At 37.2% G+C, this 17756-nt stretch overlaps 1 protein-coding gene and 1 pseudogene across 13 annotated transcripts in view; both read left to right on the top strand.

The window, feature by feature from the left end:
* The window catches only part of Veph1 (ventricular zone expressed PH domain containing 1), a 297176-nt gene that overhangs the window by 237360 nt on the left and 42060 nt on the right, over positions 1-17756 (top strand). For all 13 annotated transcript variants that reach the window (XM_087186416.1, XM_087186418.1, XM_087186419.1 and 10 more), the window contains one exon: positions 7143-7260. In XM_087186416.1, coding sequence (XP_087042542.1) covers positions 7143-7260 — 118 coding nt within the window. The remainder of the gene's footprint in view (positions 1-7142; positions 7261-17756) is intronic.
* Positions 7781-17756, top strand: part of LOC147825301 (ubiquitin carboxyl-terminal hydrolase 16 pseudogene) — a 29220-nt pseudogene continuing 19244 nt past the window's right edge.

Raw genomic sequence — 17756 nt, 5'->3', positions numbered from 1 at the left:
AACACTAATACATTCTAATCCACAATTCCACTTGAGAGTGTTTACCCCAGAAATGTTCCTACTCATATATAGGGGACATGTATGACAAAATTCTTTTTGCTGTTCATGTGAATGCAAAGGTGGAGGCCCCCTTGGTTCCCACTACCAGGGAAATGGCAAGACAAGATGTGATAGGTAGGTGATGAACTCACACTAGGACTCACACTAGGACTGCAAGGCAGCAAAGGCAAAAATGAAGTACACACAACACCATGTAGAGATCTTGAGTGCAACAAACAAGAAACAGAGTAAGGTACACAACATAACATCACATGCAAAAATGAAAAAAATAGTAAAAATTGCTACATATTTTTCAAGAATACATATCTGTTCCAAGATATATATCAAATCCAAGGTGTGAATGCTTAGTGGTTTGACTTATAACTTTTCAACTTTATGATGGTATGAAAGCAATATTTAGGCAATAGAAACTTGCCTTCAAATTTTCAGTTGTTACCAGCATGTAGTAGATTATTCTCCTGAGATCCTCAGCAATGGCAGCCAGCCACAGTTCCCAGTCAGCCACAGAATCAGCAGGATAAGCAATCAATACTCTATTGTGCACTGTGTTGCTAACTGTTTAAATGAATTTCCAACTTATAATATTTTCTTCTTCTTTTTTTTGTTTTTTTTGGTACTGGGGATCGAACTTGGGTCCTTGAGCTTGCGCAGCAGGAGGCGAAACCACTGAGCTAAATCCCCTGCCCCTTATAATATTTTCAATTTATAATGGATTTATGGAGATGTAACCACATCATAAGTTGAGAAGCAATTGTATAAAGAAGACATGAGAGAGCAGTCTGGAAATGAGAGTGGTATCAGAGATAAAGGCAAAAAATTAAGAGAAGAGAAGGACCTTGCACCCAACATAGTGGCATTTGGGGCTGAGCACTACAGTTTCCTTACCTCCTTATTTCCAAAAGAAGAAAAATATGTCCTTCCAAAAAGCCTTTTCATGTCAGCACCTTCTGTGTCTATACCATATGGTATATGCTCAATACATATTTGTTCGATGTAGGTGGCAATAATCAGAAGAAACATCACAACAACTCTTTGTTTGCCAATATAAAGGTAAAACATGTAAATACTAGATTTAATTGCCACAAGTTCTAATGATTACATTTTATTGCTTATACCACTGTAGGTATAGCCAAAATTTTCTTGACATTCTGCACATTGACAGTCTTTTGCCTATGTTTTCACTCTAATAAAAAATATGTGGTTTATTTTAATGAACTAAAATTTAAAATAAATTGGATCTGTACAGAAATTAATAGTGAGCTTATCAAACATTGATAAAACTTTATGTATATATATTATCATGCAAGTTTCCATCTTATTTTCTATTCAACCCATGCTATTCTACCAGCTTTTTCACAAACATCTTTATTTAAACTCTTTAATACATTATCTGCCAACACTATCTAGTCAAATTATTTTTTGTGATCCTTGAGTGTAAAAATTTGACTTTTTGAACCAAATCAAATATATGCTATTGTATTCTGTCATATTTATTAGTTTTTAAATGAAAGTGTTCTTCAGAACTTCTCTCTGACATGAACATGAGTGCTTTCCTCCTGCCACTTAGAGCCAGGACTGTAGTCAGAGTTTCCATGAATTGCCATGAGAAATTTAGTTCTTCTCAATGCCCAAAGTCTCAAAGGATAGAAAGAATGTTAACTCTATTTAGTGATCTACAGTGATAATGAGAAGTTTGCCACATTGGCTTCACATATTCTTGTTTACCTAGAGTTCCCTTACTAATTTGGAATAGAAAAATGAAAGCCAGTAGGACATAGCATATGTGTGACATCCATGTTGAAGACTGACACACACTGAGTTCTTCCATGTCCATGTTGGCTCCTGTGCTATCTCTGCTTAGAGTCTGTCTCCTACCTACTGTCCAACTCTGTCCTCACACATTCACTCACCCAAATTTCAAATTAGGCCCAATGATATTCATACCTCATCTCTTCTTTCCATATTGCACAATTTGGAACAATACATCTGATTTTTTTAACTTTTTTTTTTTTTTTTTGGTCCTGGGGATCAAACTCTGGTCCTTGCACTTGTGGGGCAGGCGGGAAAATGACTGAGCTAAATCCCCTGCCCAACACATCTGATTTTCAAGAATGAAATCTGTGCTCTTTTGACTAGACCATTTTGTACCTTGTAATATGAAAGCAAATATTGTGGAAAAGTAAAAGTATATGCACATGGAAACTGACAAGTTCCTCCAACACCACTTACTGGACACATATCAGCCATTCCCACATCTGTTCCCAACAGCATATATGGTTAACTTTCCAATCAGAGCATATCAGAATAACTTAGGGATTTTGTTTAAAAGTGCAGATGCCCATGCCTGACCATAGAATCATAATGTTAGGCTTTCAGGGTGGGACCTGCACCTGATGTTCATGGCAATTTTCCCAGGGATTCCTGATGTCAATACCAAGACATCTTCTTCAATTATTAACATTTTATTCTGAAGACTTCTTAAATAAAATGAAATAATATGAATTCTTATAATACCCATGGAAATGAAATTATAGTTATACATACTTTTCTGCAGTACTGGGGATCAAACCCAGGGTCTCACACACACAAAGAAGTGCTCTACCACTGAGCTACAACCCCCCACCTCCAAGAGTCAGTCATAAATAAATGTTTTGGAGCTGAGTGCAGTGGTATTTGCCTGCAGTTCCAGGCTGGAGAGGCTGGAGCAATAGGATAATTCAAGTCCAGGAGTTTGAGGCTAGCCTGGATAATATAGCAAGGTCCCATCTCAAAACATGAGAGAGACAGAGAGAGAGAGAGAGAGACAGAGAGAGACAGAGAGAGAGAGAGAGATTCTAAAAAGTTTAATGGTAATGGTTAACAGACATGAAAATAGAAAACTTAAATGCTACCATTGATATAAATTAGAGATAAGATCTATGTCCCTGAATAAGTTAAAATCTATAGTAATTTGTTGAATGTCTACTAAGGACAAATCAGTCTTCCAAAGCTACAAAACAATATAGAACTGATCTTCAGAAGACCAGCTGAAGATCTGATCCAGAAGATTTGATCCGGTTGAATGCTAAGTCCTACAAGAAGAAGCTTAACAGCAATCACACCACACACAAATGAAAGCATATTCCAATTTTCCTTTGTGAGGAATACTGTGGGCTACCTGGCTTCCTTGGAATACAGAAATGTATCTCCTTCATTTTTGGCAAATGGTTTCTGATACCAGGTGATAGAAATACCAACTGCTATGAATTGAATTCCGTAGTAATCTTTTTCAGAAGTTAAAAGACATAAAAAGATTAAATTATAGAGTGAATATTCTTTAAAGTCTCTTTTTCTATTTATTCATTCAAAATCCAGTGGAGTTGTTTTTTACAAAATACTAATACCTGTATAATGTAAGACATTATAAAAACGAATTGCTAATAATGTTCCCTCAAAAAGTTCATTTCCCACTCAGCTCTAAGTTAAGAGTATTTGCACTAGAAATAACAATAAAGACAGAAAGTCCTCATTATTATGTGAAAATATTGAGCATTTAAAAAATTTTTGCTTATGTTTCTTAAAACATACTTCAACGATGTGACTAGATTTGATCCTCTTAACCAGAGGCTCACAGAGTGCATGAGGCAAGCTTATGTTTTCTTGCTGTGCACAAAAAGCTTTAGGACAGAATTTAAATATGCCAGAACCCAAAGTTCTTCCAGATGTATGCTTTCACTGATTTCTGGAAAATTGTTTCACAGTACCTTTTCTCAGTATGTAGGCTATGTTACAAGATCCAGAGCCACTATACATTTTTACAGAATCCATTGTGTTGACTCATACAGTCATTTGTCAGCAAAATAATGTTATAAATATCCTCTCATCTTTCCAAGTTGCTTGGTTTATTTTCCCCTAAGAGTCTTTGTAAAGCGCTTTTTTTACACTTTTTTCCTAAATTGTTACTCACATTAATGATTTTTTTTTACAGTTGGAGAAAAACTCATCTAACCAACTGTTTTTAAAGACCATTTTCCCTCCAATGACTTTTTTCTTGTTTGAATGAAATAAATCTTGTCAGGAAAATCTTTCTTAGTGCATGTTTATTATGACAATTAGATAACATTTTTCAAGTCAATATAAATAATTTGAACTTCAAGTTTTATTGAGGACTGATTTGAAGAATCTTTGGGAGAATGTGACTCTTAAATAAAATTGTCATTTACATTTAGAATTGGTTAAGAGGTCAGGTCATTGGCAGAAATCACTTATTTGCAGTTGTAGGACTGAAGGATTGGATCTCTTACTGGCTGTTAGAAAGTCATTCATACTTCTCTGAAGTTCGCACGATGGCAACTTGCTTCTTCAAGGTCAGCAGAAGAGTCATGAATCTATCTGCTAACAAGACAGCTCACATGTACATATGGTGTGTGAGTGTGTGTGTGTGTGTGTTTAATAATCATGAGATGGATAAGCCATCATCTTTGACATATTCTTGGTAAAAAGCAATTCATACTCAGTGGAAGGGATTATACAAACAGATGAGCACCAAGAGTTGGGAGGCCATAGAGGGTCCACCTGCCACAGTCCCATTAGAATTAAAACACGAAGTGACTTAGAGTTTGATATGAATTGTCTTTATCATTTTCCTGAATTTTAGTTGTTTTAAAAGAAGTCTGAAATTCTCCAAATCAACTTTACTTCTCTTGTATTTAAAAAGTGCAAGCTGTATAGTAATTCTTGAGCAAGACCAAGAAGCTGTAAGACCTAGAAGGATAAAGAAGATAAGTAGGGAAGACAAATGATCTCAAATACTTTTAAGGGGTCAAAATCTTAAAAATTTAGAAGCTCTGGTAGTTGATTTGTGCTTGCTTGCTTTGTAATTTATCAAGATTTTCCACAAATATTTTAAGTTACATGTTTCGTCTGTCTCTCCATTTGAAGCTGGCTGTTGTTGCAGACTTGAATACTTCATAGATCTATCATCTACCTCCTTTTCTCAGCTCCCTTTGCATAGTACCTAAATCCTTTGAAGAGCTGAGCCTGCTTTTAGCTTCAGAACTCAAACACTGGGATGTAACTTACCATCTGTCTTAAACTATTTAAGTAACTTTTGCCAAGACAAATGTGGATTATAGGTAATAATCTGGGACATTACTGGTCTCAGAACAGGAAAAATAAAAGAACCTCTAAGTATTATTTTAAGTACTTTGTTTGCTACAGTGTTGGGGGCTGGATGAAAAATTGATCCTTAATTGTGTGGGAAACAGAAAAGTGATCTGCATGCCAATGCCCCAGTACAGACTTCAGAGACTTAGCAGTTTTGAAACTGATATTTATGAACATCTGCTTTTTTCCCATAAATTTTAATATGCATTTTATCCTTTGAAACCTACAAAACTCACAGGTGTTTCTTCAATTTTTATCTTGGGGAACGTTCTTTTTGTGAAAAAGAAAGGTTTTTTTCCATTGAACACATTCTAAATCACTTTTGTTAAAAATACATTCTTATATATACAGTGCCTGTCAGAATGCCTGTGATAAGCAACCCAAAATGCCATATTCAGCATGTTGACCTCTAAAATGTCCTATCCCTGAACACACACTTTAATAGTCTTAGTAAAGGTGTTGAAAAGTATCCATTGCTAGTCTCAGTATGTGCCTCTCATTATTCCATATATTCAATGTTTTCTATGTGACAGACACTGGTAAGTATGAGGTTACAGCAGCCAACACAACAGACAAAATCCTTGTTCACATTTTGTTTATGCTCTAGTGAATGTGAATGTACTCTAAAAAAAAGAATTCCCCTAAATTTTCCATAAGACCCTTCATATAGTTTATTGAAAAAGGAGCTTTGCACTAGTCCTAAAAACCAATGATGTTATTCCATTACTGAGACTGGACTAGTTCCTGGGGATGCAACTGTAAACAAAACAGATATATTGATGCTCTCAGGGAACTTACAGTCTAGCATACTTCTCACCTATGGCAGGAAATGTAGAAGCAGAAATCAGGGGCTTTGGGATAGGATCTGGGTAGCCACTTGACCATTCTCTATTTAGATCCCTTATAAACAATGTAAACATTACCTATATCACTTGGTTCTTGGGAATACTAATAATTATTACTATGGGTAGAGAGGATAAGAGTATGGTGATCAAAGAAAAGAAATAAAATCATCACTCAACAAAGGAGAACACATAAATTGACTAGGCACATGGAAGGCTAGCAAGAACATTAAGTCCCTCTTAGAAGGAGTAACCATTTTAAAAGTACAGTCCTAGCCACCCTGTAAGGAAGGATTCCAGTTACTTACATAATAAGCAAGCTTCTGGAGGAAAGTAGAGCTATTTAATTTGATTAGGCTAATAGTTTTTCTTCCATTTACAGCCTAATGGATCTTCTACCTTCAACAGGAGCAGACTGGCAGGGTGCCACAGGGCATGTAAAAATGGGCAGCCTGCTTAGTGATCAAATTCCACTAAATCACTCAAAGAAAACAAAGTTAACTAATTTACAGATAAATAACTTAAGACATCATTTTCCATTAAAACCAGTAGAGCTTTATTATGGAACAGAATGCAAAATTTGCATATATTTTTAAGATAAAACTGAAACAGTGCTGGAGCCAAGGGCTGAGGGATTAAGCCCATCCTCATATTTTCCATCAGCCTCTGCAAAGCCAATCTGATAAAAACCATATATTCTGATATGAATACTTGGTTCTTAATGTACATTTTATATAAAGTGTAAATAAAAGGAAAATCTTCCAACAATATTCCTTCAACTGCCACCTGGATGTTCCTCCTTTTTATAAATTCTGGAGCTGCTGCTACATACAAGAAAATTCTGGGCCATTTCAGGTTCTAACCCATCCACCCTCAACACCCAGCCCTGGCCCATGCTCCTTTGCTCTGTACTCCCATGGGATAAGTTTGAGTTGACGACTCTTCTAAGGCCAACCAAGAGAAGTCTTTTCAGTGATTTCTTTTGGGCCTTTGAGCACTGATCGTTCCGATTCCACATCACCCTTTTCTAGTCTCAGGATGCTGTGTAGCAGGCAGATTAGCTCATGTTTTTTGTGCTTTGTGTTCCTGAAACAGGATCTGGACCAGGTACAGCTCCATCTAGAAGAAGTGAGATTCTTTGATGTGTTTGGCTTCAGTGAAACAGCAGGAGCATGGCAGTGCTTCATGTGCAACAACCCTGAAAAAGCAACTGGTGAGACCCCCACTTGCTGCTAAGAATCATTGGTGACCCTTGTATTTATGGAGAACTCAGGCCGGGGATTTAGCTCAGTGGTTCTGCCTCCTGCCTTGCAAGCGCAAGGACCTGACTTTGATCCCAGGTACAAAAAAAAAAAAAAAAAGTATTTACAGAGAACTATGAGGCCCACTGTTCCAACTGTCCTTCCTCTTGTATAAACATCCCAAGTTTTAATAGTGTACAGAGTTGTGACTGATCTCTGCTCATGCTAAGAAAAGCATCTCATCAAAGAGACAGTGAGAAAAACCAAAGATGTGGGGAGGGAGGGGAATGTAGAACCAGAAATGAGCAAGAGAAACAATCTCTTGTCTATATGTGCATATCAAGGAAGAAGTATTAGCTGGAGGTGTAGCTCAGTGGTAGGGTGCTAGCTTAGCATCCATGAGGCCTATGTTCCATCCCCAGAACCACAAGAAGGAAGGGAGGAAGGGGAGGGAAGGGGAGGGGAGGGAAGGGGAGGGGAGGGAAGGGGAGGGGAGGGACAGGAAGGGAAGGAGGGAGGAAGACAGGTCAGCCATTTTATCCTGAATGCAGTATTCACTTCACCCAAATAACCCTGAGGGTTAAAGGAAAATGAACATTCTGTCAAGGTATGTTCCAGAGCCTCAAAGAAATGACTTGTTATTAACCCTTCCCCTTCTTTTCTGCTGCCTAAGAAGTTTGGTCTACTGAACTTGCCTAAAAATAATAATTTTTAGTGACTGTGAACCAAGTTCTATGCTAAATATGTCAGACACCCCATCTTAACTAATTAATACTCAAAATAATCTTATGAAATAGGTACTGATTTTATATCTCTACTTTGCTGAGGGGGAAACTGAGGCATAGAGTGGTTGGTAAATACCCAAAGTTACACAGGATTTGAACCCAATCTAACTCCATGGCCTATGCTATTAACTATTTCTCCATTTTTCCTCCTAGTTACACTTGGCCCAATCTGACAGTATAAAGAAGTTTCTAATAATCCTATCTAAAAGTTATGTTACCCTTGGAAATTGACTATTTTATGACTAATTTGCCCCTGAGAGAAGAAAGTTTTTGTCTTACTCACTTTCCATTGCTGGCACAACATACCAAACACCTACAACTTAAAGGAAGAGAGGTTTATTTTGGCTCACAGTTTCAGTCCATGGTTGGCCGGCTCCAAGGCAGAACCAGGATGGCAGATGAGCATGGTGGAGGAAAAGGTGCTCAACCCTGGTAGCAGGAAAGAGAGAGCAAAGGGAGGAGCCAGGAAAATACACTCTTTCAGATCATTCCCCCAGTGACCCACCTCCAACCAGGCACCACCTCCTAACAGCACAATCAGCCACTGAACTCATCAATGGATCAGTGCACTGATCAGTACAGTGCCCCTCTAATCCAATCATCTTCCAAACACATAAGGTTGTGGGAGGACATTTTAAATCTAAATTAACAGTTCTCATGGTGACACTGCTCAGGAACTGCGGTTTAGACCAAGGGAGCAATGTTAAAATACTATTGAACACAAGACCATTTTGTAGATGAGCCATTCCCTAGGAAGCCATTGAATATACCACCTGTACACAGGCCTCTAATTTTAGGATTCTGTGCATCTTAAAGATTACCCATTGTGGCAAGTCTATCTTCTTGTTAATTGCCAAGATGTTGAAGCTGAGTCAAAAAAGTGTGTTAATTGGGCCATATGGAGATGTGAGGAACTCCATCTCCAATTAAAATGCATTACCCCATGGAAAAGGTATGGATGGAAGGAGCTGGCAGTTAAAGACTCCAGCCTTTGTGAGGCACAGATTGTTGGCTGATTACAGGGTCCAAATTAAGCTCATGCCAGAGTGAACACCCTTATTTTTAAAAAGTTAATTCGGGCAAATAAGGATTTGGGGAATTGAATGCCTCCATTATAATACTTTCTAATTAGACTTTATTTCACACGTGAAAAAGACAGTGCATAAAGGAAGTTTTATTTGAGAGCATGGTGAATAAGGTACCTATCTTAGGTGGCTCTGAGAAGCCCCTTAAGAGGTTTCACTCCAAGTAAGTCGAGTCCTTAGTTCAATAAATATTTAATCGTATCTGGCTGAGGGAGGCTTTAGAAAAGAGGCTAAAAGTTTAAAACACAAAGTGTTCCTTTAATATATGTTTTCTCAAATTCACTGCCATGCACTTGAAAAGAACATTCTGCACTTTCATTCTTTCTTATTTGTATTTCTCACAGTTAAATATAAACTGAGAACATATAGCAATAAAAATTCAAACAAGGCCAAACATTTTATAGCAGAACATATTGATTCAAAATGTTTAGCCCTGAAAACTTCAGTGTGTTTAGATTTCTTTGTTCATTTCCTTTTGTTACATGAAAGGGGATTCAAGCCCTAGAGAAATTCTGTTTTAAACTGTTATTTTCACCAAAAAAACTTTGACTTCCTAAGAGTTTATATACGTTGTTGATTTTGTCTTCTTATTTTATATAAGCATATAACTATATATTTAATCTAAATGAAAAGCCTAACATAATACTGCTGCAAAATATATTATTCATAGTGACAGTACAGTGAATCTTGACTTATGAACTCAATTCATTCACGAGGGCTGGTTGTAACTCAGATTTGTCAGTTGAAGTCTCAGACTCCTCTACACAGCCTTCAAAGTCTCTCTTCTGTATCCAGGCAGAGCTCAGTGTCCTTAGAAAGACATTGGCCCAGGGTTTCTATTAGCCCCACACAGGAAAGGATGTTGTAATGTTCCTTCCAGAATTCTTTAAGGCCTAAATCTGTATCTGAGACCATCTGGAAGCACAAGCAGCCAGCTTTCAGGTCGTAACTCAAGATTTTGTTTTGTAAGTTAATACTAAAATTCTGGTCATAACCCGAGTTGTTCATATGTCAAGCAGGTTATAACTCAAGGGTCCACTGTATTGGCAATCATGTTCTGCTCAAATTCCAACTTTAAAGATGATCAAGACATAGGCATAAATATTTTGTTTTGGTCCTGTACAGCTAACATAGTATTTGACATACCATTTTTCATTTATGCAGTATATGTTTGTTGCACTGGTTGAATGTCTTCTACAGGCTGACCCTTGGGATAAAAATGTGAGTCAGGTATAATGTTCCTGCTCTGAAGAGCTTTCATAAATAAGTTAGGGCCAGAAGGCATATATGAGAAAATTGAGCATGCTTCTTTATATGATTTTAGTATGCAATAAATATTTGTTGAGTAGGTGAATGAATATATAATATTTATAAAGGGAAAAGTCAAACATACTTTGAATATGATGCTTCAGGATTGTGATTATGTGTTAACCATACCAGATTTATTATTATACCAAACCTAGAGCATTTGAATCTGGTAAATGAAAGTTGATGTTGTTTCCTCCATGAGAGAAGCCACCACATGGAAACCAAGAGGTCCAATTCCCTGCCTGTTTTAGCACCTAAATCTACTGTGTCTTGCTGTGTACTGTGTATGGTTCTGGGTTTCCTAGGTGTCTACACCACAGCCAGATGCTCTGTCAGCCTCTGGGAAGAGGAGCCTGAAGTAGTAGTTTCAAACTCTAATATAAAAGACTGAATAAACTGGAATTTTTTGTTTTGTTTTTAAGTACTGGGGATTGAACCCCAGGACTTGGCACTGAGATCCATTTCCAGCACTTTTAATTTTTTATTTTAAGACAGAGTCTCACTAAGTTGCTCAGATAGGACTCAATCTTGCTACCTTCCTGCCTCAGACTTCGAAGCTCTGGGATTACAGTCATGCACTACCACGCTCAGCTTGGATTTGGGATACTTTTTTAAAGGACAGATCAATGATACAATAAGTATTCTCACATAGTCAGTATTCCAGTATTTTTAAAATTTTTGGCTAGCATGTTTTGAGAGGGAAAATATGTAGCAATTAAACATCAGGAAAGACAGTCAGAAATATAAAATACTTTTTACCATGTGTAGACAAAGCTATGAGAGCCCTTCAGAAATTGACAGTATATCAGTCAATTTTCATCAACACCTCAGTACATTCCCCTCTTTAGGTAAAATTCCCATCAGCATTTTGCCACCAATTTCACTATCTACACATAGAAATTCATTGGAATTTACTCTCTAGTGTTCATAAAATTTTTTATCCAATTTAATGTAGATAAAGTCAGAAGAAACCAAATGCTAGAATACCACAGAGACCTTGAAATTACCATAATTGCTAACATTTATCATTCTAACTACTATGTATTAAGCTTTTCATCCATTTTCTCATTTTATCAACATTATTAACTATTTGACAGAGGAGCAAACTGAGACACAGAAAGAGTAAGTGATTTTTGCAAAGTCACATAGATATTAACTGGTGGTACAGGCTCATTCCAGGACCTGAAATTTCAACCTCCAGGGTAAATCTAAGTCATGGGACATGCAATATCAAAAATTCCAAGAAAAAGTATTCCATAGCATTATGATATATTATAAAGACCCAGAGGAAGTCTAATTTTTTAGAAGTGATCTACCTCCTTGATGACTTATTGTACAAGAACAGCAGAAACTTTGATGTGGTAACATGTAGAAAATTATTACATGTGGGAAATGATTATAATAGAAGTTATTTCCAGTGCTTCCAATTGCTAATTCAGCTTTGATACTTATTTTATAAAAGCACAGAGTAGAAGATTAGAAAATCATAGAAATAACTTAGTAATCCCTGGAGACTTGTCTGGTGGTGCTTATTGCAAATCTTGTTACTCCACATGAGTGAGACAATAGAGACTGAGCAAGTAGATTTATAACAGAACATAACTTATTTCTGGAAAACAATGCAAATCACCCCTATCAGCTGCCTCTGTGTCTTGAAACTGCATAGTGCATGTAACAGTAAGAGTTAGTCAGTGAAACTGTCCCGGGACACATCTGGGTTTCTATTTATTCAATCACATTTTTTAAAGTGAGGAGGAAGAACTAGGTCATGACTTTTACTCTAATTTCTCGAGACACGTGGGATGCTTTTGTTCTTACACCCTACAAGAAATAGCTTAGAGTTTTGGCACTCATAGCCTCTTCTATAAATCTGAGACATCCCCCATGTGATTGCTCTCTGAGTCACTAGATAATTCAGATTTTGAATGTGATTGTCAGTAGGAGGTCTCCTTGGGTTCTAAAAGAAAATGGAAGAATTGTTTTCCAACAACACCTTTCTATCATGATTGCGCTATAAAATTGATTTCAAATGAGAACATGCCATTATGTTACATTGTCAAAAAGAGATGGTTTCAAAATAAAATCTGTATTTAAATGGTCTCTCTCTCTCTTTTTTGGGGGGGAGGGTATTGGGGATCGAACTCAGGACATGTGCTTGTGCTTGCTGGGCAGGCAGCAGAACCACTGAACTAAATCCCCAGTCCTAAATGGTCTCATTTTTAAGGAGATATTATTTGGACACTGAAAATGAATGGTGGCTGCAGTTGTGGGTCTCCTTTAACAGATACCCTTCTCATGAACTAGATACATTTCTGCTCCAGATGCCAATATGAAAAGGAGCTAAATGGCTTCTGAAAAAATTCCTAGGGCCACAAATAGCTTTATGAGTCCAATATAAAACATCTCCATTTAATCTTTTTTTTTTATACCGGGGATTGAACCCAGGACCTTGTGCTTGTGAGGCAGGCAGTGACACTACTGAGCTAAATCCCCAGCCCTATTTAATCTTAATATTAGCTTTCATAGCACTTTAAAAGACCCAATTTTGGTTAATATAGTGTCTGGATTTGCCTTATGATGTCTTTCCTCCTACCACAAATGTTAGGACACTTTTTTATATACTAAATGATGTTAGAGTACCAAAAACAATGCAATGCTTGTTGTAGATATCATCATATTTTCACATTTATATACTGTTAGATTACTATGTACTGATTATGTAAAACTGAACCCCACCTTGTTCAAAAATACTGTGAATCATCAATAACAAACAAGTATGCAATTATCATCTCAGATAATTTATTATTTTTAAATATTTTCCTTTTACCCTCCTTTTTCTCATCCATTTTCCTGTTCTACACTTCTGTGCCCTGGGCCTTGTTCCTCTTTTTTAAAACTCCCCATATGTTCTCATTCTCTTGCTTACTGGCTCGCTCTCTCTCTCCCTCTCCCTCTCTCTCTTTGTATGCCCTACCCAGCACCTGGCACATAGTAGTGTTTAATATGCATATGATAAACAGATGGATGGTTGAGTAATTTATAAATCATGTAAGTTGATGGGATAGCTATAGAAGAAAATAGGATTTGTTTTGAAATACAACTTTCAAATCTAACTTAAAATCTACCACTTTATCAAAATTTTTAAAACGTTTTAAAAAGCCAAGTGTGATGGTGTACATCTGCATTCTCACCTATGCAGGAGAACTGCTTGAGATCAGGTGCTCAAGACCAGCCTGGGGAACATAGCAAGACCTAAAAGTAAAAATTACCTAAAACTGAACTGAAACCTTGAAATAGCATCTTTTGGAAAATTAACTTTTATAAGAAAAGTTGCTATGTACAAGGTTATAGAAATCCAATTGCAATTTTATACTAAAATGTTTCCATACTCACATATACATAGATCCCATAGTCAACTTGCTAATAATGTGAGCCTTGATGAGAAACAAGCTGAGATCAGTAATCTAACACCTCTCAGGGGTTAACTTCCATTTCTCATCCAGCATTACTTTTCTACTCCTTCTGCCTTTTCCATATTGGCCAACAATCTTGTCTTGATAGAGGGTAAAATTGTCTGATAGGATTTATACTTTCCACAATGTATTAGTCACTTTATGATTATCTACAAACAAATCACCATGCATGCAAATGTGTCCTTTGGGAAGTGCTTCCCTGAAGCAGTGAATCTGAGTTGTAGTCAGAAGGCTAAGGGAATTGGCAGGGGAGGGAAGGAGAGGGAAGAAGAGTGAGGTATGGTGTGGCAGGCGCCAGAAGGGGAGGTGGGTGGCTGGCCTCTAGACAAGGAGCTCCCTGTGCCTTGAGCTGGGTTTGCAGCTGCATCTATGTGGTTAGTAGGAAAATTAAGATTATTATTTTGTGTCAGTAAGTAATCCATAAAGTGCCAGCATGGGGAAGAAAAGGACAAAGGGAAAAACTGTTTCAGTTGATGATTCCTCTGAATCCTCAGAACCTATAAACAGACACATTAGAAAAGGATTGGAAGAAGGTAATTTGAAAAAGGCTTTAGTGGATGTAGAATGAAATATGTGCCAAGACTGTAAGATGGACAATAAAGTAAGAGATAAATCTGAAGAAGACACAGAAGAAAATCCTTCAATTTGGCTGTGTCTTAAATGTGGCCATCAGGGCTGTGGCAGAAATTCTCAGAAGCAGCATGCCTTGAAGCACTGCATGATACCGAGATCTGAGTCTCACCGTCTGGCTCTTAGTTTGGACAACTGGAGTGTCTGGTGTTACATGTGTGATACTGGAGTCCAGCATTGCAGTTCAAGCCAATTGAGCCGAGTGGTTGATTATATTAAAAAACAATCCACCATTACAACTCCAAAACTAGAGGAAGATAATGGGAACATTGAACTTGAAAATTTAAAAAAAAATTAGAAAAAGAAAGTAAAAAGGAGCAGGAGAGAGGAAAAAAAGGAAAACATGGCTAAAGAAAATCTTCCACTGAATTCTTCCCAAATTACAGTGAAAGGACTCAGTAATTTGGGAGAAACATATTTCTTCAATGAAGTTATGCAGAATTTGTCATAAACACCAGTGCTTAGAGAACTACTAAAAGAAGTGAAATGTCTGGAGCAATTATAAAAATCAAACCACCTGATTTGGCACTAACAGAATCCCTAGAAATAAACCTTAAGCCTCCTGGCCCTCTTACTTTAGCTATGAGCCAGTTTCTTAATGAGATGCAAGAGACCAAAAAGGAAATTGTGATGCCTAAAGAACTCTTTGCTCAGGTCTGTAAAAAGGCAGTGTGGTTTAGAGGCTACCAGCAGCAAGATAGCCAGGAGCTACTTCGCTATTTATTGGATGGCATGAAAGCAGAAGAACACCAAAGAGTGAGTAAAGGAATTCTTAAAGCATTTGGTAATTCTACTGGAAAATTGGATGAAGAACTAAAAAATAAAGTTAAAGATTATGAAGAGAAAAAATCAGTACCAAGTTTTGTGGATCGCCTCTTTGGTGGTGAACTAACTAGTACAATCATGTGTGATGAATGCAGAACTGTCTCCTTGGTTCATGAATCTTTCCTTGATTTGTCTCTCCCAGTTTTAGATGATCAGAGTGTTAAGAAAAGTATAAATGATAAAAATTTGAAAAAGACAATGGAAGATGACAGTAAAGACAGTGAGGAAGAGAAAGATAATGATAGTTCCATAAAAGAGAGAAAAGAGATTCCTTCAGGAACAAGCAAGCACTTACAGAAAAAAGCAAAGAAGCAAGCCAAGAGGCAAGCCAAGAACCAAAGAAGGCAACAAAAAATTCAAGGAAAAGTTCTCCATTTAAATGACATTTATACTGTTGACCAACCTGAAGATAATGAATGTGAGGGAAAAATGTCACTTCAGAAAGAAGTGGATATTAAATCCAACCATATTTCACAAGAGGAAGTTGCACATGAAAAATTTTATGTTAATCAGAAAGATTTGAATGGCCAAGAGAAAGCAATAGAAAGCATAACTGACAAAAATCCATAGAAGAGGTAGATATAATAAATGTCAACATGGATAATGATCTGGAGGATTTGGCATCTTCTATTGAATGTACTGGGACTTCAGATGGTGCCTATTTGGAGGAAGAGAGCAATGTTGAAGTGAACATTTCCAATGATTTCAAACATTTTAATGTAAGTGGTGCTCTTGGACCTGATGAAATAAACACAGAGATTTTGAATGACGGTCATATTCCTGCGGCAAAAGTGTATGAAGTTGTAAATGAAGATCCAGAAACTGCTTTTTATACTCTTGCAAACAGGGAAGCTTTCAGTACTGATGAGTGTTCAATTCAACACTGTTTATATCAGTTCACCCGTAATGAGAAACTTAGAGATGCAAATAAACTGCTTTGTGAAGCATGTACACGGAGACAGTGTAATGGGCCAAAGGCAAATATAAAAGGTAAAAGGAAGCATGTTTACACTAATGCTAAAAAGCAAATGCTAATTTCTCTTGCTCCTCCTGTTCTCACTCTTCATTTAAAAAGATTTCAACAGGCTGGTTTTAGCCTACGCAAAGTTAACAAACACATACCTGTATATAAAGTAGATTAAAATAATAAAATACTTGATAGCTTTTTCTAAGTGATAAATGTTTAAAAAAAAAGAGAAGGCTAAGGTCCACCATAACTAGCTGAAAAGGGCAGAAATGAAATTCCAGGAAAATAAAATATACCTGTAAAACCCAGTGGTGAGGGGAAAAAAAAAAGTGTGGTGAATATGGAGAACTGAAAAAAATTCTTCTTGGCAAGTCAGAGACTGGGTGGAAAGGTACTGGCAAGATGAAGCTGAAGAGGCTGGGACAGATGATTCCACTGAGACTGTGAAGGGCTTGTTACAGAGTTTGGTCTTTAGGCTAAGAGCTATAAGAAGCTACATAAGATTTCATGCAAGATATGGCACCATCATAACTGTTCTTCAAAGAGATCATTTTGGCCAGTGTGGGAGGCAGATTGGAAGAGTCCTGAGTAATTCAGTGAGGAGGTTTTTGCCATTATTTTAGGTAAGAGATGAAGTCAGCTTACATTAGGGCTATGGAGAGTGTTAGACAGATTTGAAAATAGCTGAGAAAGGAAAATCCTCAATAATGGGCAAGTAGATTAGATAGGGATGATGGAGAGGACAGCAAATCTGCCTGGTGCAACAGATTGAATGGTGGGTTCACTGAGCTGGGGAATGCTGGGGAAAGACTGAGTGTTTTTTGCAGGGGACAAAGGAGAGACAGTAGTGAGTTTCAATTTACATGAACTGAATTTAAGGTGCCTTGGAAGTAGTTAAGGAGGTGATGGGAAAGGTAAATCTAGAGTTCAGAGGAGAGGAGCTGATTGCCTATCTGTATTTAGAAGCTGTCTCATGGAGGTGGTTACTGGAGCTGGAGGACAGATTGGAACAGGAAATAATGAAGAGAAGTGCTCCAGCATAAATAACTGGATAAACAAAACTGGACTGGGAAGGAGGCTGAGAAGGAATATCTAAAGAGTAGAAGAGGAACAAAAGAAGTGTTGTGTTACAGAACTAAAGGAAGAGAATACTTTAAGGAGTAATTGGTCAACAGAATTGAATGCTGCTAAGAGGCTAGTAGCATGATGTCTGACACATGCCTGGTTATGGGCGACTTGTTAGTGCCAATAAGAGCAGTAACAGAATGAGAGACCTGATTATAGGGGATTTGAGTCAGGAGGAGAAGAAGACAAGAAAGTGGAGAGAAGACAGACCTTTTGGCTTTAAAGAGGAGATGAGAAATAAAGCTGTAAGTGGAGGAAAAGAAGGGGGTA

This window comes from Heterocephalus glaber, unplaced genomic scaffold, assembly GCF_053883595.1.
Source record: "Heterocephalus glaber isolate CG9 unplaced genomic scaffold, H.glaber_assembly_v1.0 deba00001504, whole genome shotgun sequence".
NCBI classification, from domain to species: Eukaryota; Metazoa; Chordata; class Mammalia; order Rodentia; family Bathyergidae; genus Heterocephalus; species Heterocephalus glaber.
The sequence above is the reverse complement of the archived record's forward strand: the minus strand, read 5'-3'. Positions and strand labels throughout refer to the sequence as shown.